Here is a 25,210-nt window from a genome sequence, read left to right as displayed (position 1 = left end):
AGCTCAGTCCCTCAGGAAACAAACACTCGGAGTCAAAATAAAACTATTATTTAACTAACTGTTGCTGACCCAGGATCACAAGACTCCAGGCAGCCTGATTCACTGCACTTGACTGCTTTAAGCTGATGCATATTTAATGAATTACAGACACATTTCCTTGGATAATTACAGTACGTTCACTCAAGTCCTGAACTGAAGTATACACTAGTTCTTTGCAATGCATTCCCATTCATTTGTTTTTTCCCCTTATGAACACGCCTGCACACAACAGTTCAGAGGGACGTTACTCATCTGCTGAGCTTTAAAAAGATACAGTAGCTTCTAATTTCGTGTATCAGATGTTTAAGTTTTTCTGAGCAGCTCCAACAAAGTGTCCTCCCCTTTGAAGTTCCCAGTATCAGAAGCTGATAGCCCACGGTGATTTTCTGACACTAAGAGAGAGCCAACACTACCTTACAGTAGGTAGGCATTTACCACTATTTACCACTATTTTATGTTGTTTACCTACTTTAAATCATTCAAATTTAGCAGTGGCATTCTGTATACTCATCAGTGTTATCAGTTTAAAATTACTGGAGGAACTTTTTTCTGCAGAACTTTTAGTTTTGCATCCTACACATCGCTGTTGATAACTCTGCACTTTAAATAATTTCAAATGCAAGTGTTTTACTGCTTGTGTATTTCTGCATAATAAACTGGTATGGCCGTCCATCTTCCAAGTGCATGTAATGTGCCCTGTCAAAAGATGTTTCCTGTGCTATCAACCAACTCCTTGAATGACAAAGATAGAAAATTATGAAACTTAGATCAACCTCAGACGAGCTTGTTCTGTGCAGCCCAGTTTATACTGTTCATCTGTAACACTATTACAGACAAGCAATAACAAGATCTAAGGTAAAACTGCAACCTCTTACGTACAGAGCAGAGGCCTTTACCACTTTCTTTCTGAACTTCCCACGAGAAGGATCTCTAATAGAAGCCATGGGGCTGAATAAACAAGACACAGTGAGCATGGAGCTTTGACCTTTAGGACAAAACACATGACAGAACACCTACAGAGCAGTAGCCACACATGTAGTGAGATTCAGAAAATGCAGTTCATAGATTTTAAAAACGAAATTTGTAATACTTTTATTTTATGTGGTTTGAGACTGCTTCCACCTTCCTGAGTGCTATTAATACTTACACTGAAATCAATATACAAGTAAGGAAGGAAGGAAGTCTTGGTGTAGTCTTAGTAGTAACTGGATGACATGGGGGGTCTTCAGCTAATGCAGCTCACCTGAACCTTCCAGGGTAGTAAAAGCTGGCTCAAATGAGCTGTTCAGTTTGTGTCTTCCACTTCCAATGTATGTGTTTTAAAAGGCACTTTAACCACCAAACAGCTTAAAATGGGATGAGAAACTAAAAATATTTACATTACACATGAAGAACTTTCACTTAATATGTACAACTCAACTGAGACTTTAGCTTATCTGTCTCCTCATAGATCTTACAGATAGGAAGTAGTAAATTCCTGCCCTGCTATCTTGTACCATATAACAGGATGAGAACTTTGTGCTACATTAAGCATCACACAGCTGGTATTTTGCATGGACATGAATAATCCATTTGACTTCTGGAATGCCAGAAGTACAAGGATGCCAAGTTAACTGGACAGGAGAAGAACACCATGCTGTCTGAAACATAAACACGGTAGTAAATATTAATTCTTACAGTTTGGATACATGCCTCTATGTTTTTTAGTCGCACAGTTATCATGAGAAATGTATTTCTTTAATGAGGCTTGTGTGTGTCAAAATAATGTTGCAGTGCACTGAAGTGTGAAAGAAGTCTAACAAGTAAGGATATCTATTAGCAAATGTTTTCTGTGTCACTGATGCAATGACCTTCCTTACACACACAGTCAGTTTACAACATAACCTGAATTGTTAGTACGTAATCCAAGGCACCACCCATACAAAGGTGCAGTTTACAACAACAGTGTCTCATTGACGCTGCAGATAAACACATTGCACAGACCTCGGACAGTCTCACAGCACCAGGAAATGATCTGAGATCCTTTGGAACAGGAGACAAATCTAACTCTGTCTCACACATTCTCTCCTCATTTCCCTCACATAAGCAGCTGTCTTGGCTCATGTATGCTCACAGCTGCCCAAATCACTGGTCCCCAGACATGATGAAGCCTGCACTGAGGAGGGGGATGGGGGGTGCATCTGGGTCAGTAACTGGTAGGTCTTATGGGTTGTCTGGGGAGGAAAGAAGTCTAACCTTCCTTGTTTATTGAAAGTTCACAACTCTTTTTTTTTCCACCCTTTACCATGAAGCTAGTACAGTTTGATCCCAGTTTCCACTGCAACACAGGGCGAGCACACGGTATGAGGGATTAATAGCTCCTAGCTTGTATGGTCTTTATTTTAACTGGAACAGCACAGCGTGTTAACAATTTCCATCATTTTACTGGGAAGCGGCAAAGGTTAGTGGTGAACTGCGTTGATCTGGGCAGAGGAGGCATATTTTTCCAATGTTGTGTGGCTCCCTGCAGGAATGTGCTCTTTCAGTCACCATGGAGAGGGAGACAGATTCTTACTGTTGCAGGACAAAGCTTAAAGCTCAATGGATGGGTTTACAGGCCTTCACATTGTGAAAGGATTAAATAAATCAAGGCTGGCTGGGACCTAGCATCACGGTACCCCTGCCATGGCCTTACAGCTTTGACCAAACAGACGCACACAAACAGCTGGCCCTCATCCAGACAGGATATTCAGCAACAATGAGTAACCTGGCTCACCCCTAGACTGATTTACATACACCTAGAGAGGCCATGGCAGTGAAAAGAACAGGGGCTGGAGGGGGAAGACTGTTCACTTTGAGATTACCCCCCAAATCTTTTTGCGAAACTTAAATATAATAAGCAATGGTATTCTCTTTTACAGACAGATGATACAATGTGACATATTTAAACACGCCCATAAAATATCCACATAGTAATAAGGACTTTGGAGTGAAAGAAAGAAGTGTAACAAATTTAAACGGAAACATGAGAGTTATTTGCATTTGACAGATGTTTTCAAAACAAAGATTCTAATGTGACGAGTCAAGTGAAGGAAAACTATAAACAAACACTGCAAAAACCTCCACACTTCCACACTATTGTGGCTTTACTGATAATATACAATCAGATGGTCCACCATCAGAGTGTGGAGAAAAGAGTGTGTTAAAGGTCACAGAAAAGGTTTAAAAGAGCAACACCAAAAAAGTGCACAAGAAATAACAGCAAGTGTTAAGTGTACTGTCACAGGCACACAGACTAGTCCTAACAAGGCGACACAGTGCAAACACATCACTCAAGGGAGAAGAGTTAATTTCTGGTTAGAAGGTGGTGGTGCAACACACCAAGGGGGTTTTTGATTGCTTTTTTTGGTCTACCTGAACTTATGCTGTAGTGGTTTAGCGGGTCGGCCACCCATGCACTGTCCTGTATTACACTCTCCATCTCCAAGTCTGCATGCATCCCGATGGACAGATGGGCCAACAGACATTTGGATGGATGGATGGATGATGGAGAAATGAGAGAATCAGCAAAGGGAGAGAAGCACTTCAAGTTAGAGAGCAGATCAACTGTGTACTTTGGAAAACTGAGGAAATGACACTTTAAAAGAGCAGGTAACAGAACACATAATTATAGTTGTAGTATGAATTATACTGAATGAAAAAAACTACATGAATTTAAAAAAGTGAAAGAAGTTCAGTTTAACTTTGAAGTTATAATCCTTAGGATTTTTATGAACTCACATCTTCTTTTTTTTTTAATTACATACCTACACATGAGGTAATGATTATACTGGCTTGCAGATGCACACACAAACAGCTATGAACAAGATGTTGCTCCTTTAATTTCTTTTCAAATTTGCCTGAGAGAAGCATGCATACCCCTCACCACCTTATCACAGTGAAGGGGTCAGGTACAATGTGGGTTGGGTGATGGTCAAGGCCGGGGGGCTGTGGAAACTTTCCAAGTGCAGCCCACGTGAGGGGCTGGAGGGGAGTCTGTTCAGAATGGAGTTACCCTTGGTGAGCAATACGTCCTGAATGTCGTCTGCAGTTATGGACTGAACAACAGTTCAGAGTACCCAGCCTACATGGAGTTGCTGGGTGCGGTGCTGAAGGGTGCTCCACCTGATGTCATTGTCCTACTAAGAGACATCAATGCTCACCTACACAACGCCAGTGAGACCTGTAAGGGCATTAGGATGAATGGCCAGATTGAGTTGAACCCAAGTGGTGTTCAGTTATTGGACTTTTGTGCAATAACAAAGAACATGTCTGGGTGTTTCCACGACACATAAGGATGTCCCTAAGAGACCACAGGTCACAGGATGATGAGATTCCGTATTTGTATCATTAGATCTGTGGCTGTATGTTGCCAACTGATCACTACCCAGTGACGTGATGGAACAGGTAGTGGGAGAGAATGCTAATTAGGTCTGGTGCACCCAAACGTATCGTGAGGGTGTTCTGGGAGTGTCCCAGGAGTCTCCCAGGCTCTCATCTCAATTTCCACCTCCAGTAGTACTTTGACATCATCCTGATGAGCTGGCTGTAGCTCAGGAGGTAGAGCAGGTCATCAGGCTCAGCAGGCTGACTGCAAGGTTGGTGGGTCGATCCCTGGCTCCCCTGCATCCCAAATATCCTTGGGCAAGATGCTAACCCTAAATATGTGTTAGTTAGAAAGCACTTAAAAGAACAGAAGAAAGTGCTTGTGTGAATGGGTGAATGTGGCATGTTGTTTAAAGCTATATAAGAATCAATCCATTAATCAGTCAGACCATAATACATTAATGTTTCACAGCCTCATTGTTGAAGGAGGCGCTGCAAAGTGTTCGGATACTGTTGTGCTGTCCTATAAGCAGACTGTAGACAGTGGAGCCATCAACTTGAAGGCAGGCTGAGCAAAATGCGGTTTTTGCAGTAGCTGATCTAAAAACTCTTTTGTAGGAAAAGTTTGGTGAGCCCATTGAACAAGACTTTCCATCTGCCAAAACTGACTCAAGAAAGGCAAGGCAGTGCTCTACTCACACACTGTGTAGTACAGGGGCAACTCTCCTATCACTCTATAACCTCCTATAACCTCTGGGTGAGTGAGCCCCTGGAGTGTAGATTCACCCTGTTCCTTAAGACCTTGGGTGTTACAGGGCTGTGTTAGCCGACACGCCACTGCAATATCAGGTGGACATCTTGGGCAGTGCCTGTGGAAGGCTGGAGTAGTGATCGTCATCCTTAAGAAGAGGAACTGGAGTGTGTGCTCCAACTACACAAGGATAACACTCCTCAGCCTCCCTAGGAAGCTCTATGCCAGAGTACTAGAGAGGACAGTCCATCTGTTAGCCAAACCTTGGATTCGGGAGGACCAATGTGGTTTTTGTCCTGATCACGGAACTCTGGATCAGGTCTTTATCTAATCAAGGAAATTCAAGTGTGGATGGGAGTTTGGCAAGCCAGTGGAAGTGTAATTTGTAGAATTTGAGAAGAGTCTACAAATTACAACATGGCAACAACACGGGCAGACCCATTCCAGGCTCTGCCCGTCAGCCTGCAGTGAGCTCTGTTGTCAGATGGAGGCAGTGTATAAAGCATGCATTACAACCAGTCTGTGGGCCACTCTTGCTCGTGTTGTTGCTCCATCAACCAGGGGTGCCTTCAGAATGTTTTGATAGGGGTGGGCCACTAAAGGTATTGGGGTGGCACATAAAAAAAGGAATGAAATGACTGCAGGTCAGCAAAAACAACTTTTGATTAGATGAATAATGGGGTGGTTTTTATTGAACTGGTTTTAGTGATGGAAGATAAATATGACAGCAATTTCTTTTGTTTATTGCCCACAGAATTTGGGGAGCTAGTTTATGAAACATTGTTAGTGCCAATAAATCAGACAGGACTAAAATCTTAAGGATTATAACTTCACTTATGCTCATCATTTGTGATGTACAAAATAATAAAAAAAAAGTGTAAATGTGAAAATACTTCTATATGTGTGTGAACAAGAGAGGGTGGTGTGAGCAGACAGGCAGGTGGAGTGTGTATACCAACACGCACAGGGGGGAAAGAGACTCCAAGAAGCAGGCGGCAGGCCAGAGCAGGGGGAGGCTGAAGCAGAGGAGTCACAGTCAAATGCAACAAATCAAAACACATGCCAACACTGCTGTACATCCATGTGCAATGAGATAGCAACAGCATTAATGATGTACTGAGACAGTGGAGAGCAAACGATGCACATTTTGAAACATGTACAAAGACATTCTACTTTTTAATCTGTGACTTATAATAATCCAGAGCCAGGATATTCTCGTTTAGCGTCCTGTAAATACTACAGTTGGCCATCTGCACGGTTTCAGGAAACAAAGACTTTAGCTTAGGGCTGTGCGATATGATCAAAATCTCATATCCCGATATAAGACATTTATTGTCCCAACAACGATATATAATATCACAAAAATGTTAGATTTTCTATAAATTCTGTGAATCTCGGGCGACTCGACTTGCATGAAGTGTTTTCAGCTGGGCGTCGTGTACCTGGAGTCGAGTGTTTTGACCAATGCGTGAAACCATAAATTTTTAGACATAAGTTTTTTTCTTTGTATTTATTACACGGCGTGCTGCGGGGAAAAGCCTGTTCTAACATTTGAGTGTAAGGTTTATTTTGAGCACCTGACGGCTCTTTTTTGCTTCTCGTCCGTAAACTCTCTCCACACTCTTTCACGTGACTCTTGTGTAGGTGGTTGAAGAGGTTTGTCGTGTTTGAGTCTGAGGTGGGGGCCGGTTTCCTGCATAATTTGCATAGTACAGTTTTCTGGTCCGTGTCAGACTTTTTATAACCAACCCATGTCCATGCTACAGAGGTAGCCCCTCATTTAGGAATTACGGTGCGTTCACACCGAACGCGATAGACGCGACCAAAAAGCGCCAGACACCCCTAGCTGGTCGCGTGCACATTCGTACCTCAAGGCGCGTCCAAAGCGAACTGGTCGTGCTTTAAAATATGCAATTTTCACGCGTGTGAAGCGGAAATGTGGGAGGAAGTAGTGCCAGACGGTATATTTGCAAGATGGCAGCTGTCGATCTAGCGTTTGAAGAGAGAGTCTCCCTTCTCTATTCACTGTGGAGAGCAGAGCAGCGGCGTAAAGGACGCTTTACACAGTAGTCATTACAAAAATTTATTTGAAATAATATTAAGATGCTCAAACAGAAAAACATTAAACATAAATATATAAAATATAACTATTTACAGAGAGACAGGAATAAAAAGGACCCAGGTTAAAGTGGAAGAGCCTCAGGGAGAAGAAGGAGAAAAATAAGAACATTGTTTCTGCCCTGGAGAGCCCTCATCAGAAAACTACTGATTGCTAGAATGAATGGCTTTGGCTGGACCCTTTGAACTAGGTCAGAGCAACACGTCACCAGGCTCCTGATTGGTTGTCGTGGCGCGACTTGACGCTGGAGTTCAGATTTTTCCAACTCAACCGGTAGACGCCATAAGCGCGAATGCACAAAATGCACCACACAAACTGCAGCGTGTATTTTACTTCGCACTTCAAACGCGTCAGTCACGCTACTTGGTTGCGCGAATCAGGCAGAAAAGCGTTTTGGCGACGCAAATCTGCTTTTGAAGTTTCGCGCGACCCCCAGTCGCGCTTCATCGCGCTCGTCCATTGACTTTACATGTAAACCTGAAGCTCTGGTCGCGTCTATCGCGTTCAGTGTGAACGCACCGTTAGGTCCTCGATTAGTTTTGACTGGTCCTTCTGTTTGTCATCATTTCAGTTTATTTTGAAAAATCTCAACAGGATCTTCAGCTTTATTGTGAAAGCTTTATATGGAAAATAAACAAGCGGACGGAGCCACACGCTGGGTTTACCGTCATTGTTGCTAACGACAAAGCATAAAAACAGTCGCTTGTCCGTTTGTAGTGTGGTTATTTTAAATATAAGAGAAAGAGAGAACTTTAAGAAATTAATATAGCCACTACAGTGACCATCAAAACAATATAAAATATTGCCGTAAACAGTGTATGTTGCGACACCATGAAACAAACGATAGCGTAATATGAAACGATAGACGTTTTCATATCGTCATCCTATATATATCGTTATATCGAACAGCCCTACTTTAGCTCATACACTGAATAGAAACCCAATCATTGAAGAATTAATCAACAATAAGAGGAAAATCTGGTGTCTATCAAAATCACGTTCCTGACCACGTGCAGATATTCTGATATAAGAAATGGGGCTCATGCAAAAAACAACAACAAAAAAAAAAACAGCAACAAGCATTGAGACATTACTTAAAAGCAAGGGAGTGGGATAGCAGGCACAGTCTAGCCTCGGACTGAACAGAGTGCTGTGTGTGCACTGCAACAAGATGCATTTGGTATTAGTCACAATCTGGAAGGATCAACAACATTATGCTTGATACTTGAACTGCACATCAGATAACATGGGTATCCAAAAGCTCCAGAAAGCCCAAAAGCAATAACCACCCTCTCTACTTTAGCGGTACACTTTATTTTTCTTCAATTTCTTCTTTTGTCTTGTTTCCTCACTTAATAGAGACCCCAGAATGAGGCTTTGGTATGGTTTGGAAAAGCAGCTCCACTTGCCCAACCCAACACCAGCGGGCTGGCTGTGACGCTGAGTCATAGTGGTTGAATCAATGTTTAAATTTGGAGCATGTGATGTGGATTTATTCAAGACATCTTACAGCAATAAGATCTGAGCAGCTATTTCTGATGACAATGTTTAGCTCAAGCCGCTAAAAACACTGTCGAGTGCTCTCTTTGATTCTGAGAGGGTTTGTGTTATACACTTGTCTTTGACACTCTCTGGAGTGTGCTAAAGAGCTTATCTGTTTGCTCTGGACAGCAATAGATTAGCAGTTATTTGCAGAGGATTTGCATATGGCTGACTCAATAAATCATGATTAAAGGCCTCTTTCAGCTGATCATGTGTCAGAATTACAGGCTTCCTTTCACAGTAAAATCATAACCTGCTTATATATTAGACGTCTGTAACAGAGTTCTGATTGTTCCATTTCATTTTAGATTAAAAGTATCAACTACAATATAGTAGCAACAAATATTTTTTCCTCTGCTGCATTGTAAAATGATCAAATAATGTGAGAATATTCACTAAGGATCTATTGTTTTTAATACCCAAACCATTAAACTGACCCAAAGAGTCTGTTAGACCACTGCATGCACACTAATATATACTCAAAGTCAAATCACTCATCACAGATCTAACTCTTTCCTGAAACCTCAGCGATATCAGTGAGACATTAACCGCCATCAGTGATAACGCCCTTCTAACACATTTCCTGTTAATAGTTTAAGAGGAGAATAAGTACCTGGTTTTGGCACTGAGTTGGTCATGGACTGTGGCACTTTGTCATTTATGAGCTCCACACACTCACTGGGGAAGAAGCCAACCTGGAAAGAGTTACAGCACAGAGAGAGGCGGGAGGAAATACAATCACATTTTAGAAGACAATAATGGCACCAAAGGGCGTAGAGATGTTAAGGAGTGGTTGCCATATCAGTTATATGATTTATGGCTGATTTTTACCATTTTGTCATCAGGTTACATAAACACTTCCCTTCTAAACTGAAGCAAAACTCAGATAAAATCATTACATTGGGTCATTTAGGTTTGTAGCAGGTTTTACATTTGAATATGATCACATTAACTTTAATTAGCAAAAATAGACATTCAGGTTATCCAAGGATACAAAAAAAAAAAAACAGTGCAAATAATGTTAGCAGGTCAGACTACATGGCAGTCTGGAAAAAGTGGGATTCAAAAGGCTCCGTTTATGACTCAGACACACTCAGATTAAAAACAGAATGGCAAACCGCCTTGTTGTTTGATGACTGCACTGATTTTTTCTGCATTTGCTGACCAACTGGAAGCAGTTATGGGATTCAACAATGAAGGGTGTTGCATGCTCAGCCTCTGGGTGAATCCTTTCAATCACAAGGCAACTGCACACGTCACCTGGTGAGTGGCACTCTCTCCAAACGATGGCGGCCTAACTCTGACTTTATACATGCAGATAGACTGAGCAAAACTCATCTACACATGTCAGTGTTAAAAAGGAACTAGAACCAGCTGGTTTCCACCTGGATGCATTCTCACTGTATTCTTACTGAACATAAAAGCGAGGTTGCACCTATAGTATTTTGCAATTAAACCACCATCCTGGAGAAACCACGTCACCATTTCCCAAAATTTCCCAGGTGTGGGACTAATAAAGGATTATCTTATTCGCAGGAATTTCACTTTCACTTTCAAATCTATTGAGCCCATTCAATCCCAACCAGCAACCTGACAGTGCCCTCAGCCTCCTCGTACGTACACCTAAGGTATCAATTTGAAACTCCTACATAGGGATGGGTATCGTTTAGGTTTTATCCGATACTGGTGCCAAACCGGTACTTTTGAAACGGTGCCGGTGCTTAAACGGTGCTCAAACCGGTGCTTAAAGAATGGAGAACACAAAATTGGTCCAAAAACCTCTCATGTTTAGCTGTTTTTTTGTAAAAAAAGATAACAATGTTAGCCTTTTCTGCAGCTATAGGGCATATATGGTATCACTCTTGGCTGGAAGCAGTGCTTAATCAATGAAAAAAAACACAAACTTTGTCCAAAAACCTCTCATGTTTAGCTGTTTTTTTGTAAAAAAGAAAAAAAAAAAAGATAACAATGTTAGCCTTTTCTTCAGCTATAGGGCATATTTGGTATCACTCTTGGCTGGAAGGAGTGCTTAATCAATGGAAAAAACACAAACTTTGTCCAAAAACCTCTCATGTTTAACTGTTTTCCACTTTTTCTTTGGTCATTTTAGCCTTTTTGGCCAGGGTGAAGGGAGTATCTGCCATCAAACAAGAAGACAGCCGCATGTAACTACGACGGTGTTTGCTAGTTCACCTTACATGCATTAATGTAATAACGTGGTTAGCCTACCTACTCAACGTAAATTACACACGAACAACATTAAGTCACTCACGCAGAGAAGAACGGCTGCTGCTGCCATCATCATCCAATCCAATCCAATCCAATTTTATTTATAAAGCACTTTAAAATACCCAGCACAGGAACAAAGTGCTGTACAGAACATAAGTTAAAACAATAGAATAACAGAAAGCAGCAAAATAAATAAATAAAACACATAATACATAAAGAGTAGATAAAGAGTAGATCATCCTCATCATTTCTGCTACGCTGACAGGGCTAGGGGCCAGGACTCTACTCTTCGGGTTCTTGGGGGATGGTGCTAACTCCGGGTCCGATAACAGGCACCACACCCGTATGCGCAGTAGACGTGCACAGTGTGAGGTCTCACAGCAAGCTATCAAACACGGCGCATTTCTCGGCTTTAAAAAAAAAAAACGCTATGCGTCGCCAGGTGTTTCATCGGATTCGAGGTGTTACCTCCTTTGACAGTATCACAGTATCACCTTAAAGTACTTGTTGCAGGCTGCTGAGTTTGCATCTTTTGCTGCGAAGTACAGCCAGACTTTTGACCGCTTCGCCTTGGGCATTTTTAATCTGTAGCGCTGCTCTAAAAGAACGTACGTACCTGGCCCCGCCTACTATCCTCGGAAACGTAAAATGATTGGCTAGAATTGGCTCAGGAAAAAAAAAGCACCGAAATAAAGCACCGAAATGTGCGCTGCTTTTCGGTATGGTTACTACCGTTTATGTCAGAACCGGTGCCATCATGGCACCGGACACCGGTACCCATCCCTACTCCTACATCACCTCGTTCAAGTTATCGACAATATCCTCCCATCAGCCTTTTATGGATGGGGGTAAAAGAAAAACAATACAACTGCAAGTTCATTGCACATCAACACTCCATTTGTACATAGTCACTGTGTTCCCAAGTGTGACTGTAGTTTACAGAGCTACAAAGCCTGTAAAGAGGAATTAAAAGCCACCCAGTGTCAGAGCAGTGAAGTTTCGAGGACTGAATGCCATGTCGAGAGAAACTGTCATTGAGGATTTTACTGTGGGCCATCCCAGGTGGACCAGACTGTGGAAACCAGAGTTAAATGTGCGTCAGAACCCTGATAGCAGAGTTTTGGACATGTTGCAGTGGCACAGTAGCGTATTCTAAATAAGATTCCCTGACGGAAAGGAGAAGGAAGGCTTCAATTCAGTGACAGGATAAAAAAGTAAGACCAACAACCATGAGCTCTGTTTTGTTGCTCTTAAATATGAAAGAATGCGGACAGCAAGAAACAAAGCTTGCAAGCTAGTTAAAGCACACAACACCCTATACTGTGACATGCAAACTAACATGCCTCCCTCTCCTCACACTCTCCTGCCTTCCTGCATCATTACCTGGTGTTTGAAATCTTCCAAGGGAGTTTTACTGTTCACTCGACATGTACTCTTCATATCATATCATTTTTTTTTATTTTTATCTTTTGGGGGGGGGGGGTGCTCTTTACCCATTATGGATTTTAACCTAAAGTTTACATTATACAATAAAACACAGGAGTATTAGTGGTACAAACAGGCCACTTCTAGCATCATCAACTGCCCCCTACTGGTGGTGCAGCTGGTGTACACTGTACTCCATCAATTCTACCAAGACATCCTAGGTTTGAGTTTCACTTTGCTTTTACTGTTAACAAAGTTCAAATGTGACAAACTGAGTGAACCTTTCATTCATATAAAACATCTATAAGTATAGACCAGCCTACATGTGTTCAAGTGTTCAGAAACTCTGTAATCCAGAGGACGCTAGCTATTTGTAGCTAGTTAAACATAAATGATCAGTAAACATCCTGCTAGAGCTGGACTTTTCACCAACGTCACATAACCTTTAAAATATAGGTTCTCAAACTAAATGAGGAACAATTAGTTGGGGGATCTGTCAAAAATAAAGACTTGTCAGGCAGAAGGCCAAGCTTGGCGTAAGGTAACATGTTCCAGCCAGGAAATCATGTGACCTATTCAAAGACCTGGAAAAGCAACTGCTGTAAAATTAGTATTATAAACTTCCACATCGGGCTTTGGTGTCTTCTTTTAAGTGCATTAATTAATTAATTTCTAGATCATTTTCACTGTTTCACCAGTTAAACACCAGCAACGCAGCCCCCTGTTTGGCTTTAATGCTGGCCTCCTTTACACCTGAACACCCACTTAGCAAATTTTGCCCAGAGTGTTTTGTATACACTTGTCTGGGTAAAAGTTTCATACACACAAACACAGTGGACATACTGTTCTCCTATGTTATTGATGACCTTCATTTCAAAATACAACTGTCGATTTAAGTGTTTTCTTAGACTGATAGGATTCATGTTAAATAGTGATTAAGCAAGCTTTTTGACCAACTTCATCAGTATTGTGACTACTTTGACCGACAGGTATTTTAACTTGGGTAGCAGCAGCTGATTGGTACCTTACCTCTATTAACTGAACAGGACCTCCACACTGCTTTTTATAGTGTTTATGCCTCTAACAATATGGCCTGCTCCTTGGTATAGATTGTCCAACAGGTTTGTGCTTTCCGTGAGTGAAAACTAAGAAATTTTGAATGTGCCAATGCCCCCTTTATAACGCCAATTAGTTCAGTAGCCAATAAGAGCTAAGCGGATGCATGAAGCTGGAGCCAAATGCTATTAATATGGAAGCAGTTTGTTTAGTTAATGAAGTTTTAATGACATTTGTAGAATGACATAGGGCTTTAACAGTATGAACATGTGTCCAATAACAGCTATGCTAACAACACCATAGTATGCTCCATTTGATTACTTAGCAAATCAATTCTTTAAATTACTTTATGTGAATATTATCATACAAAGTAATTTGAAAATGGAATGCCTAAGTTATTCTTCACATTATATATGCTAAGAATGGCCAAGAATGGCATCACTTATATTCTTACACTGCAGCTAAGAGACAGCTAGCTAATTCTGCCACTAGCAAAATTAAGTCTTAGTGTTAATGCTAGTTGGCTAGCTTGCTAACAGCTAATGCATTATACCTACTTGTGTACTAACTTCTGTATAACATCAAACAGTCTTGATTTCAGCCATCAGTAAATCAATTGCACAAGGTAAATATACATGCTAACACTTGCTTTTTACAGTAACAGCCAACATAGCGGGGTTAGCCAACTACACAACATGTATCTAGCATTGGTTGCTTTGTCTCATCAGTCAACTTAGACTCAATATAAACACTTAGAAAACTGCAATGGACATTGTCAAACAGCTGTGGCTGCCAGGTTACACACAGCTCCTTTAACTTCAGTCATGTGCTGTTCATGGTTTTATCTTTTTTCACATAATGTGCAATATTTTTAGTACCAAGAGAAAATCATGTTCACACTGCATAATGCTCAGGGTTATGAGCCTGAGCATTATGCAGTGTGAGCATTGTCATGAAAAAAGATAAAACCATGAACAGCACATGACTGACTATATATGCACACAGCGTAGGAATATAAATTAACTCAGATGCACCATGTAATCTCCCCCAAAGCTTCACATGAAGGTGGATTTGTATCTCCCTTTGCCTTTCAGCAGACTCTTAAATATTTGAAGTTTACTTTACAAAGAAGCTCCTTGTCCTTGAAAACCTCAAATACAAGTCGTATCAAAAGTTTACAGCCAGAGGGAAAGAACGTGCGTGCTGTGTGTGAGTTTCTGTTTCAAGGTGCTTTGTGAACAGCGTACCTGAAAACCATGCTTGCCCCTCCACCATGTGGTGTCCTCTTTAGGGGGCATGTCAATCACAGACACGATGTCGCCAACCTGCAGAGAGTAACAAGCTGACATCAATGATTGTTATAACTGAAACGACAATACATCTAAGCTGACTTCCTCTTACAAGTGCATATTTAGTAAGGATTGTTTAGAGCTGAAAAGCTTGTCTTGAAAGACAAAAAAACAACCACCTACTCAGTTTTCATATTTATTTACTGGTAATATCTGGACCGAAGGTATCTTTATTGCTGTTTCAGTTCGTTTTCCTCTTGTATCACCATCTGTGTAACATTAACTGCTACAAAGCCAGTTTAAAAAATAGGTGTAAAGAATTCACTCTCATATTTTGACACAGAGTAAGTGAGAGTGTGCGCTAATACTAGTCATAGACAAAACAAGCATTCATAAGCTGTTAGCTCTATCAGGGTTTTGCCTCAGTAACACAGCGTGGGTCTACTAAGAATTTTAAGGTGTAAGTCACTGGACAGTCACTGTTTACTGTTCAGGGAATCAGCATGTAGAAATCTTTATTTCCAGAATTTAATACAGCTTTAAAAAAAAAAAAAAAGTTTGAAACTCCAGTACAGCTTTTGGAGAGGGAGCAGTCACATGCTGTTGTAATAAAAGTGATTGTGAATGACCATGGCAGACCCGATGGCATGAACAAGCTTTGCAGCATACTTTATTTCTCGCACACAGGGTTGCTGTAACACTACACTCAAAGGCTGCAGCTCTCCTGCTGCCAGCCGTACGCATCACCACCATCAACACCAAACACAGGACCCAGTACAATATTTAAGTCAGTGGGGCATGATTGCAGATGCCGTGCAGGTGCATCCGCCTTCCCTGCACGGCATCACAGAACACGCCCCGCCACAGTGATTTATCTTACATCATACAAAGTTACACCAGTTAGTCAGAGATAAATGAAAGAAAAGCAACAATAGACTACACTGAGTTACTGAAGCTAATGAAACAGAGACAACTCTCTACATATATGTATATTTGTCCTTTAAAGACAACATCCATCCATCTTCCGCTTAACTGGGGTGTTGCAGGGGCAGCAGCCTAGGCAGAGAAACCCAGACCTCCCTCTCCCCAGCCGTCACCTCCCACCAAGCAATAGAATCTCTCTAGTGTCTCCTAGGACTATCTGTGGCCTCCTCCTGGTAGGCACCTCACACAGAAAGCACCCAGGAGGCATCTTAGTCAGATGCAAGAACCACCTTAACTGCTCCTTTCAATGCACAGGAACAACAGCTCTACTCAAATGACTGCACTCGTTACATTACCTCTAAGGGAGAGGGCTGCTACCCTTCAGAGAAAGCTCATTGCCGCTGCTTATATCCACGATCTTGGTTTTTCAGTCACTCCCCAAAACACGTGACCACAAGTGAGGGTAGGGACGTAGATCCACGGTAAGACTTTGCTTTCACACTCAGCTCTCTGGACCGGTATAATGTCCACATCACTGTCAATTAGACATCACGACAACTCTCTACACAAATGTATCAACATAAATGTATATTATGCCCTTTGAAGGCTCCCATCACCGCAAAATAAAGCTGGCTGGTCAGACTAATCGTAGCTTTGAATAAGCTACGACTGTGTGGCTCACTCATTTTCTGCTGCTGGCATCTTTGCTTCTTCTCTTCTGTACACCTCACTTCATCATGGTCCCTTTCCAGAGTGATTTAAGGGTGCACCAGGCAGAGCAGCCCTGTGTGAACTCATTCCAGGAGCCAGGGTTAATGCAGCAGCATCTTTTTAGTACCTCTGTAGGAGAGCCTGCCTTGTTGTAGTGCTATAGGGCAAACAAGTATTAACCATATTAACCTGCCTAAAAATGTTTCATCTCCAACCTTTGGATCATCTCTGTATCAGGGACTTTCTGTACAGCAGCAAGCTAATGAAGCTGAGGCTTGTGTGTGATGCCTCGCCCCATCAGTAACCTAACTGTTCTCCACAGCACTTTGATGGCTCAAGCTTCCTGCCCATTGAACCATGACAGTTACATCCAGGTAGCTCACTGGAGCTCACTCTTCTGTGTGTGCTAGTGAAGGAGCTGATATTAACAGAATGATTCACAACCATCAGGTTCTGTGGAAGCCATTGCCCAGACTTTTATATGGCAACAGGTACAAGGAGTCACAAGTGAGAGCTGGGAGCAGTGGACAAAAACATCCAGAAAGTACATCATGTTCCCCCATCTCTATTCTCTATAAACGCTCATGTATGTGACATGGTTGAAGCTACAGATTTGTTTCTATTAAAAAGGAAAAAAGCGTGACCGTCACCTCAAAGGACAGCTCGTCTGAGGCCTGGGCTGTGTAGCGCTTTATGACATGAGCAGCAGCAATCGCTGGAACATTGATGGACGATTCTTCGTGAACCAGCAGATGATTCCCCTTATTGTCCACCTGATGAAAACACAAACCCAAAACGTACATGTCAGATTAACAGAAGCAGCAACTAACAAATGCTAATATAAGAGTGCACTAAATATGTTTCTGTTGGTGCTTCCAGACTGAAAATGTGTAAGGGTACAAAGACAACCTGCAGGGCTTAAGTTACAATTGATAGGAATAAATTAATACCTATGAATGTTTGAAGTTCCTGATAATATTTACTTTATCTATATCAATAAATACTAGATGGTTATGTATAACTTCAGCAGTCCTTTAGTTAAATTATTCTTTTACAGGAAGTGTATTTACCTCCATCCACGTGAGGGCAGGCCCACAATTGATCTTGTTGTCAGCAATTGCTGAGAGCCGGGAGAGGTAAGCCAACAACATCTGGGAAACTGACTAAACATGGACAAAAACACAGAGCAGTTAGTGTCATTACATTTACTTCACAATAGTGCCATTTACTAGTGCAACAATTCATTACAAACACAGTTAATTTCAAAGTCTGCTGCCAAAACAAGTCATTATAGTTAAAGATCCCTTTTAACGGTTTAAAGTCTGCTTGCTTTTGTTATGTGTTCACAAAGGCAGCACATTTTCCAGCTAATGATGAGGTCTGCATAATAGTACACAAACAACTTAAAATGACTTTAGCTTTGACCTAATGTTACAGGGGATATTTAGCTTTATAGTTTCTGGTGCCACAATTCCCCAAATTGAGACATTATAAAACAGTAAAACTTTGATCTCAAACATTCTGCTGATCAAAGTTCTGTCATGTAAAAACCATGTAAACCACGGCTTCCTACTATCGATATTAATGCCTCATGACAATGCATTCTCTGATCTAAGCTTGAGTCTGGCTCAGAATACTGATAATAGTCTGTAACAGCAAGACTACAAATCACTTTGGGATTTAAGCCATACAGGTTTCCACAAATCTACAGTTTCTGCATACATAATGTAAAAATAATAAGCCTTGAGGGTATAGATCTGTCAAAGCTCCAAAGTGCCTTATTTTGCTCACAGTCCCTGGATGCTCCAATACCTCAGACTGATCAGTCAGACTGTCCAATCGAGGCAGCTCAGGCAGCTGTGAGAAGCGTCGGTCGTAGATGCAGAGGTGCAGGTGTTTGTCCAGGACACGAAAATCCTCATAGCTGCGCTTCACAATCCAACTTCGACCCTTCAGAACAGCAATGCAAGCGTAACGGCCAAAAAGAAGGAGAGAGAACACAAACAGTTGACGAAGGGATACATATTTCTATTAAATTGGGGTAAGGTTAAATTCAAATGATAAAAAGCAGAGCTTAGCTGTCAGATACAACATAAGCTTGAGAGTAGGAAACATTTTACATGCAATTTGCAACAAATGATAAAGAGTTCTTATATATGTAGCACTTCATTGTTTGTCTTGTTAGAGTTTAAAAGGCCAAGTCTGTACACCGTTTTACAAATGTTCCTCATAAACAGACTAATAAAACATGGAAACAAATTATCCAACAAAAGTTCTGTGCCTCTAAATCAATGGAAGAGTATCTAAGATTTAAAAAAATGTTTTAAAAAATCTAAAAAGGGGCTCAAGTCGCCCACAGATTTGTCTACTTTGTATTAAAAAAGTAGTCACTGATCATCAACACCTTATCCAGCCCTCGCTTGTAGAATAAAAGATAGAATAATTTTGTTCTCAAACCACTAAATTAAATCTAACTTAATTAACAGTTGCTCCGTGTATTGGCTATTTCTGTTTTAAACAACAAGAAACCTCAAAACCCTCTCAGAGAAACTAGTGTTCAAAAAAAGTCTTCTGCTTTGATCTGGCCTAGAAAAACTGTCTTTGAGGCAAGGACTTGCACGAGTGGGACTGCAGTGCAACACTCAGCCCACTGATTCCAGTGCTGTTTTAAAGAGCTGGCTGGGAGAGATGCCACTGGGAGAGCTCTGTTGGCTTGGGGAACTCGATGCTTCCCTGTCTCACTTACAGATGGTTCTCCAAGTTAACCCTCTATCTGGGTTTGTGGAACTGAAACTGTCTCACTGCTGTGCTTGTTGTTTGTTTGGGGTTAGGGTTAGTGTAGATTTAGCAGTATTCCAATGACTTTAAGTAGTTACAATTTCCAAGTGCCCCGCCACATACTTGTGTGCCATTGCCATGGTGCTGCAAATGGAAGATAATCTGTACATTTGAATGCATGAAACTGGAATAAAAATGTGTCACAAGGCAAAGCTTATGAGCATCTGGTTTGCATGTCTGTTTTTTTGCTGTACTTCATGTATCTGGTTGAATCCAGTTGTGTAAAGATTTGTAAATTTTCAATTAATTTTAAATAAAATCAGTGCTTTTCTTAAATTTAGCCAATTAGCTTTGAAATTTAAATTTTTCAGTCAAAGTAAAAAAATAAAAATACTCCATAAAATATGCAACAACCTGTTTCTAGTTCTTTCTGAAAATGAGTCGAAGGATTTGAACTGTGAAGCCTTCCTTCCCACATTCTTCAGAATCACTCTCCCAGCTGTGGCATTCATCCACAGCTCTTTTCATTTCCTACATAACTTTGATTTCTTTCAGATAACAGCTTAGGCATTTCAGAAATGACCTGTTGAGAGGGAGAAGTCTGCTGATATCTCAACAGGTGCTATACAACATTTGAGGTGTATGTGTTCGGCTAAACAGGAGCCTATGTGGTTTGTGTATCATTATACAAATTATAAGACACACTTAAAAAGTTGAGTGACTGCAGTACAAAGAATAAATAAATAAACATGTTCAGGTTTATATGAAGCTAATATCTCCATCAAGCTAGTCCCATTGTGTGCCAGCACACAGTGCCTCAAAGCACAGGACTGACCAGACTAACAATAGTTGCTCAGCACCCACCCAACTTGACAAATATCATCTGATTCTCGAAAATTAGATTGAAAAGTTGCCATTTTGACATAGTGGAGAAGACTTGGCATACATTACTGAAGTTTATCTAAAAAAATAATTGAATGGGAACTTTAGAAGTTGATCCAAAATGACAAGGAATGCTTCATCACTGTGCAAAGTTAGAGACAACAACAGTCAAATTTAAAGCAGGTATAATTTATTGGTTTTATATCAGTGTAGTCACTACACTTTCTCATAGCATGAGACTGAAAGACAGCACAGAAACAGCAGCAGCTCAGGAACAAGCCTGTCAGTAAAATATGTGCTGAGTATGGCCTAGAAATCCCAAGGTCAAAATGAAATGTGCCCCCTAGGATGGTTGAGAATGACCAAACTAAGATCATGTGGGACTTCCAGATAGAGATGGACAAACTGGTGATGGCACTCAGGGCAGTGACCTTCAAACTGGGCAAGTGGTTCCAGCAGATCCCATCGACAACATCTGAGATCTCTGTCCAGAACACTGCAGTCCTGGGAACAGCTAAGATGCTATGCAGGACCCTCAAGCTCCCGGGCCTCTGGTAGAGGACCCAAGTTTGAACAATAAAGACTTCACACAGCCAAGTTTGTTTTTTGTTTTACATACACACACTAATGCACCACCAATGCACAGGAGTTTGCAGTCTTACCTGGCAGTAAATATGAACCAAGTACACCAGCTCCTTAGATTCATAGCCATTCCGCGTCACTTCGCTTTGTTCATCGCCAAGGGACAGCTGAAAAACAGAGAGAAGGTCTGAGGCATTCGATGAGCATAACATGGGTTACTTCAGGTAATCATGGTTCTTTAAATATGATTAAAAAGTATTGGTTTATCTTGCCTTGTTTTATCACATGCATCTCTGCCTGACATATGTGACAAACGCTGGCTCATGAAGGGTTTCAGTAGTAGTTTTGTGGGCTTGGGCCATGTCAAAGTGCCATCCACACACAAACTTGTAATAATAGACCTCGGTCCTCAGTTAATGGAAGTCAGTTCATTTCTTTTTGAGACAAAGTTCTTTTTCTAACGTTACATCTTTCTCTATAGAGAACTGCTTTGGCATAATGAACTACAGAAGCACCAGTGACCTGCTGAGCTACACTCAAGGCTCTGCCCCATATATTAGCATGGCCGACCAGCCCCTCCATACTTAATCGAGGCACATGTTTTTCGGTGCCCAAGCAAGTAGGGAAGCTTTGTTGAAATGCTTCACTCTTATCAAAAAACCAGAGATTTATTAATGCTTGGTTACCAGGGTAACCCCAGTTCTCTGAAGACCCAGCTCCACTTGCATGACCAGTCATGGAAGCTCTACTACCACTATGCCTGTTTAATACACACACCAGTCACTTCAAGAACACTCCCTCATTTCTTAAAGAACAAAGGACATTGTTTGCATTGCATGAAAACACACAGATCTATGGACATCTGTCTGAACGTGACCCACAGCTGATGGACTTTTTTGTGATTGAGCATCCACTCCCTGTACAGTGGTTTTCCTCTGGAGAGCAAATCTGCTCTGGTGTTCAACACACCAGGAACGTGAGTCGGAAGGAGGTGCTTGCTGCTCCACATAATCAGGCAGAGAGAAAGCTTGTGTAATGTCACAAAACAAGTGCATCCCTGACAGTTTATATACACCACCACTGGTGCATTCTGTCCTGACCGAGACATGACAATTTTTCAGGCGCAGCAAGAAATAGAGACCATGGTTCCCTTGGGAAACAGAGCAATGTGCAGGAAAATTTTCTTCATGCAACCTCGCGATAGAAAACCCTGAAAAGAAACGGTTCATTTCAAGGTCCAGATATTTAATATTCAAAGTGGGAGACGGCACACTCTTGATACAATTGATGATGAAAATCAAGCCAGACAGGCTGCATAATAGTGCCTGGGTGTTTTTCTCTGGTGCCTCTTCACTGGAAGTGCATACTAGAAAATCTTTCAAACATACAAACACACTGAGCCCTGCCGCCCGCCAAGGGTTCAGAGTTGCCTTAACATACTTGGAGAAAACCCCAAGGGTGAGTGCCAGTCTGAAAAAGAGGGTCTGATATTCCTAGACTATGCCCTGAAAGGCATTCAAAATTGTGAATTTGTATTTGCTGAAGTGAGAATTAAGGGAACATAAATCCATTCAGGTATCCATTCATTATCTTTTTCAGTGCATTGCTTCCTGCCCTTCAGCCTACAAGAGAAGAAACTTTGCTGTCCAAGGCCCTTTCAGCTCTCCCTGTACCCAATGAACATGCTGTGCTATTGAAACTGGATGGTTTCATTGCAAACTGTAACCTCTGGCAATGCATGTCATGCTCTATGGTCCAGGACCACTCTAATGATCTTCACAGGAAAGAAAGTGAGTACCTGGTGTGGGACCAGGGGCTATTATAAAAGGGGGAGGGGGATCCCATGTCCTTGAAGTGATTGGTCTGTTTTAGAAAGATGTGGTGGTAGTGGAGCTTCTGTTATTGGTTACGCCACAAGGTGCTTCCCATAGTGAGATACTGGGTGTGGTTGCAAAGAGAACCAGAGGTTCTTTTTCAGTGTTTCCTTATGGGAATGTAGCTCACTCCTGGATTGCGTCAGCAGTCCTAAAGCTAAACTCCAGTACTTCTCAGGATCTCAAGCTGGACCTGAGGTACAACATCCATCAGACAAATTCAAACAATTGATGCAAATTATGATCCTGGAAATAAAGGGCTATAATGATAATTAAAGTTATGAGCTCCAGGTGAACAGAGGCAACAGCCAACATGCTGATGGAATATAGTAAGTGCTCGCTAAGAGCAAAGTACTCTATTGGGGTGATATGGTACTATCAGGTAGCCAAATATCTTATAGGAGGTAAATTTGCAAGGTTGCAAAAATCACATGAAAAGTGTGTAAGAACAGCCTAACACTAGAAATGGTATTCACCAAATTTATAGCACATGTTGTCATATCATCTGGCACTAGGTCTTGTATGCAGAGACACCTCATAATTGGGGTCTTCCAGTGCACATTGCCACTATGACATAATTTGCGTAGCTATGGTGACAGGTTGCCATCCCACCAGTCTATACTGAGGCAGGGAAGACTGGTTGAACAGATTTAATTGTTCAAAACCGCACGTCTTCGTGTTCAACATACTGTTATTGTGTCTTCTTTGATACTAGCCATTTAATGAAACAACCTCATGTGGTTTCCCAATCCCTCTTTTATACCAGTGATACAAAGAAAAGTTGAACAGGTGTTTTAATCTTGCATTATATAAGAGCTGGTGCTTTTGAACCTGCTGTATTTCCCATAGGAGAAGCTATCGTGTCAGATAGTTGTGCTAATATTTGCAATCACTAGCTCCACTGCAGAGATTCAGGAAGTTCAGAACTTAAAACAGCATTTTCAGGGCAGCCCATCCATCCATCTATGAATCATTTGTCTCCACGTCAGAATAAAAATAAATACAGAACATAAAGAATGAATATCTGATATTCATTACGTTCTGTACTTGAAAAGGTGAATGAATACCAGGTCAATGCCATTATGTGTCACTTCTATTCTCCCCAAATCTATGCCTGGTCTTTGGTTGCCAGTCTACTGCAGGGAGGTTTGGTTGCTGATTTATTGATAATAATTAGTTGTACTACTGAGAAAACTGAAAAAGTTTGCAGACACTCTTATTTTGAATAAAAAAGTGATTACATTTTGTAAAATACAAATAAAAAAAACAAATTTTTAACTTTTGTATTGTTTAACTGTGAAACTGTGAAAGAGTAAGTGACCCGCTCATGAAACATTTTTATCTTCTACCCATTTGCTGCATCATTATGTTAGATCTGCATTTTGTGTTAACACAAACAAATGTTCCGCTTTCACAACAGCAGACATAAAAACTGAGATCAAGGGTATTTATGTGCTGTGTAGGTCCACTAAACAGAGACTGTCAGAACAATGTCATTGTGTCAGTGAGGGGGACGAAAACACATGGAAGTGTTCTGGATCCCATTAAAGCAAGTTTGATTTAATACAGTTGTTGAATATTGACTGGTCAGCCTCCAAAGGGGGAAACAGAAGACTGGAAACAGCCACGGTTAGCTGGTTAGCGCCACTTAACTTTCAAAATAAAAGCAAGGGAATTGTTTACAAGTAAAGCATTGAAAAGGATAAAAGCTAATAAAACAAAAACAAATTGAACAGTACTTGGAAGTTAATACCCAAAAACACAGCGATGCACTTTTGGAACAAGTCCACAGGAGAAAGAGGTCCCAAACATGGATGGGACGTGGAGAAATTTTCAACTGTTTTTAAAAAAAATCTACTAAAAGTGTTCATGTTAACATCAGCATTTAATGTTTTTCATGATAGTAAAGTAAAATGCTACCTTCGATTAACCTGTTAACATCAGGGAGTCAGAACTAAACAAAAGAAGAGTATTTCTGTCAATACTTTTGATCTTGGATTGTTAGCACTGATTAGCATGATTCAATATCATGTGAAAATACAATTCAAGTGAAAAACAACAACAACAACAACAACAACAACAAAAATCTCGAGAGGAGGTGGTGATGGGCACATGCCTGTGTGCCACAAAAAGAGAGATTGCGGGTATCCAAAGACAAAGAAGGCTGCATGGAACTGTTACAGTAAAATGTTACCAATAGATGTCAGTAGTTAATCCTAGTTACAGTGGCTGCTGTAGGACCAACAGCTCTGGCTGACAACAACGGGAATCAATGAGCTCGTTTATGCACATTTTCGTATGTTTGAGCCTGACTTCAGTTCAGGAGATCAGGCTTGAGGTGAGGAGGAGGAAGAGGATGACAATTTATCCAAAAACTGGTCACGTTCTCCCTTTAATTTGTGTTTTCACTGCTTTAGTTAAGGAAAGCCTCCTCAGATGATAAAGCATAGATATAATCATTTATATTTTGAGTCAGACAATGCAGAATTTGGCTAATCACCTCGTCTGACAGAAAGTACATCTGAGGCTGATGCAAGTTTTGGTTTTCCAGGTATTTGATTATCAGGAAATACTTAGTTTGCTAAGTAATAAATTGGCAAAGTTATCACGAACTGGGCTGATGGTGTAAAAATGAATGGCGTGTCACCGGCTGCTCACACTGCTT

The 25,210-nt window shown here is 41.1% G+C and overlaps 1 protein-coding gene across 6 annotated transcripts in view; it reads right to left on the bottom strand.

Annotated features, from left to right (window-relative positions):
* The window catches only part of arhgap32b (Rho GTPase activating protein 32b), a 124,142-nt gene that overhangs the window by 21,278 nt on the left and 77,654 nt on the right, over positions 1 to 25,210 (bottom strand). For 4 of the 6 annotated variants that reach the window (XM_063487396.1, XM_063487398.1, XM_063487397.1 and 1 more), the window contains exons 6-13: positions 20,752 to 20,838; positions 18,242 to 18,379; positions 17,500 to 17,592; positions 17,080 to 17,202; positions 14,753 to 14,830; positions 9,409 to 9,490; positions 6,100 to 6,150; positions 3,433 to 3,507 (exon numbers count right to left, since the gene is read on the bottom strand). In XM_063487396.1, the coding sequence (XP_063343466.1) occupies positions 3,433 to 3,507; positions 6,100 to 6,150; positions 9,409 to 9,490; positions 14,753 to 14,830; positions 17,080 to 17,202; positions 17,500 to 17,592; positions 18,242 to 18,379; positions 20,752 to 20,838 (727 nt within the window). The remainder of the gene's footprint in view (positions 1 to 3,432; positions 3,508 to 6,099; positions 6,151 to 9,408; positions 9,491 to 14,752; positions 14,831 to 17,079; positions 17,203 to 17,499; positions 17,593 to 18,241; positions 18,380 to 20,751; positions 20,839 to 25,210) is intronic. The other 2 variants (XM_063487400.1, XM_063487401.1) reach the window with 2 other exon arrangements.

The sequence above is a fragment of the Pelmatolapia mariae genome, linkage group LG10_11 (genome assembly GCF_036321145.2).
Source record: "Pelmatolapia mariae isolate MD_Pm_ZW linkage group LG10_11, Pm_UMD_F_2, whole genome shotgun sequence".
NCBI classification, from domain to species: Eukaryota; Metazoa; Chordata; class Actinopteri; order Cichliformes; family Cichlidae; genus Pelmatolapia; species Pelmatolapia mariae.
This window is presented reverse-complemented; position numbering and strand designations above follow the sequence as displayed.